Raw genomic sequence first — 1852 nt, 5'->3', positions numbered from 1 at the left:
ACATATGGATGAATTTCCTATTGCAACCTAGGTCCTGATTCTGGTTTCTACAACTACAAACTTCAAGAGGTGGTTCTATATGATGAGCCCCTGAGAGGACGTGAACATTATTGGTACTTGGCACTATTTGTTATTGAATGAAAGACAAAATGACAATGCATTTGGAAACAACTCAGAATAATGGATTCGTGATCCTTCAGGGTAGAATACTGACTGCCCCATGTCCTGAGTTTAGAAGAGGGAGGTTTGGTTCTAGACTCATTCAGCTGCTTGTTTCTATTCCATGTGACATTGGGATGGGAAACACTGTTTGCTTTAGCTTTTCCACTGATCAAGTAATACCCTTTACTCTCCAGTGTCTACCACCTTATGAAAGAACACTGTTGTACCACCACCAAGAGGTGGGGAAATTCCACTCAAACATTCAGACTCCCTCCTTCTCGGGCATGGCTATTTCCATCCACTCATGCCCAGTCTGGGCAAGAAATACCCTCCTGAGCAGTATCCCATGCCCAGATGTTCTTCTCTCTCAGCTCCTGGGGAAAAAAGTCCTGTTTCTGATGCTGTGTTCAGAGCTCCAGGAAGGGCTGGCATTTTTTGTTTCTTGAATGGAGCTGAAGGTCCAGAGCACAGCATCCAGCAGGCCACAAGAGGACAGCAGTGGCTTGAGCTCTGGTTGCTGCTCCCTACTCTGGCTTCTCCCCAGGAACAGAGGGACCATCTAGTTACCTGAGTGACTTAGGACTGATTTCATCATCTTCTTCCAGCTCTCCAACAGGAAGAGATTTTTACCAATGAAAGTGTTGGAAAAAACCCAGGGTGGTTTCTGCATGCCAAGTTGTTATTTTCCCATTCTTCCAGGCTGCTCTGACATCACTATCTCTGGTATCACAGAGCCTCACTGGGGAACTAAAGGGAAGAAACACATTGTTAATGTCTTGGGGCCTGCCTTGGCAGAACTGGGGTAATTTTTAAAACCTCCACTTTCCCCCCCTCCCCCACCGGCTCAACAAAGTTTAATCCTAAAAGTTGTATTCAACCATCAAGCAAAAACTTTAAGGATGTTTCGATAGTTTCAATTTATTCCTTCCCAAAGACCAATCACAATCAAATGAGGTGAGTTTCTTTTATTGTCTTCATAACAAGATCAGCTTAGAACTGGATCACTTGGCCCTTTCTCTTCTTATCACCTCCAAGTTCAAAATGCTAGCATCTCTTAATAGCCAGCATCCGCTTAGATCTGCAGTTAGGCTCAACACACTCAAGACTCAGCACAATCTTCTTTGTAGTTTTAGCCTTTTTTCGGAAAATGGGCTTAGTCTGCCCACCATATCCACTCTGTTTGCTGTCATAACGCCGCTTTCCCTGGGCATACAAAGAGTCCTTGCCCTTCTTGTACTGCATCACTTTATGGGGCTGGTGCTTGCCACATTTCTTGTAGAATGTCCGGCGGGTCTTAGGAACATTCACCATGTTGGCGGGAGCAATATCGGCACAGAAAGAAAGAGGGAAGGCCAGCGAGGGAAGTTTATAGGAGGACAAAACCCCCACTTTTTAATGTGTTTCGTATTGCAGAATTGTCACCTCTATGTTGTAAGCTATCTCATCAGTCTGATTCACTAATCTCATGAAACTGTGACTCATCGCTTTTTTCCCCTTAGATATTCTGTTCATAAAACACTTCCCAAACATTTGATTGGAATGTGTAGTATATACTAGGAATGGAAATATGAATGAGCCTCCTTGGGACTGAAGTACAGGTGAAAGGAAACATGTGAACCAATAAATTATAACTCAATTTGACAGCTGCTAACTTTAACTTAAGGTCACACAGGCAGGTGCGGACCAAGTG

At 43.9% G+C, this 1852-nt stretch overlaps 1 protein-coding gene across 1 annotated transcript; it reads right to left on the bottom strand.

The window, feature by feature from the left end:
- Window positions 1-1108: 1108 nt before the first annotated feature.
- On the bottom strand, window positions 1109-1478 carry LOC127229083 (60S ribosomal protein L36a-like). The gene has a single exon (XM_051194092.1). It carries the CDS (start codon window positions 1471-1473, stop codon window positions 1207-1209), a length of 267 nt encoding a protein of 88 aa, XP_051050049.1. The 5' UTR covers window positions 1474-1478; the 3' UTR covers window positions 1109-1206.
- Window positions 1479-1852: the final 374 nt, after the last annotated feature.

The sequence above is a fragment of the Phodopus roborovskii genome, unplaced genomic scaffold (assembly GCF_943737965.1).
Source record: "Phodopus roborovskii unplaced genomic scaffold, PHOROB, whole genome shotgun sequence".
NCBI classification, from domain to species: Eukaryota; Metazoa; Chordata; class Mammalia; order Rodentia; family Cricetidae; genus Phodopus; species Phodopus roborovskii.
Note: the sequence above shows the minus strand (reverse complement) of the source record. Positions and strands in the feature narration are given on the sequence as shown.

Coding starts and splice junctions, on each gene's coding strand:
- LOC127229083 (XM_051194092.1), bottom strand. CDS start 1,473: ATGGTGAATGTTCCTAAGACCCGCCGGACATTCTACAAGAAATGTGGC.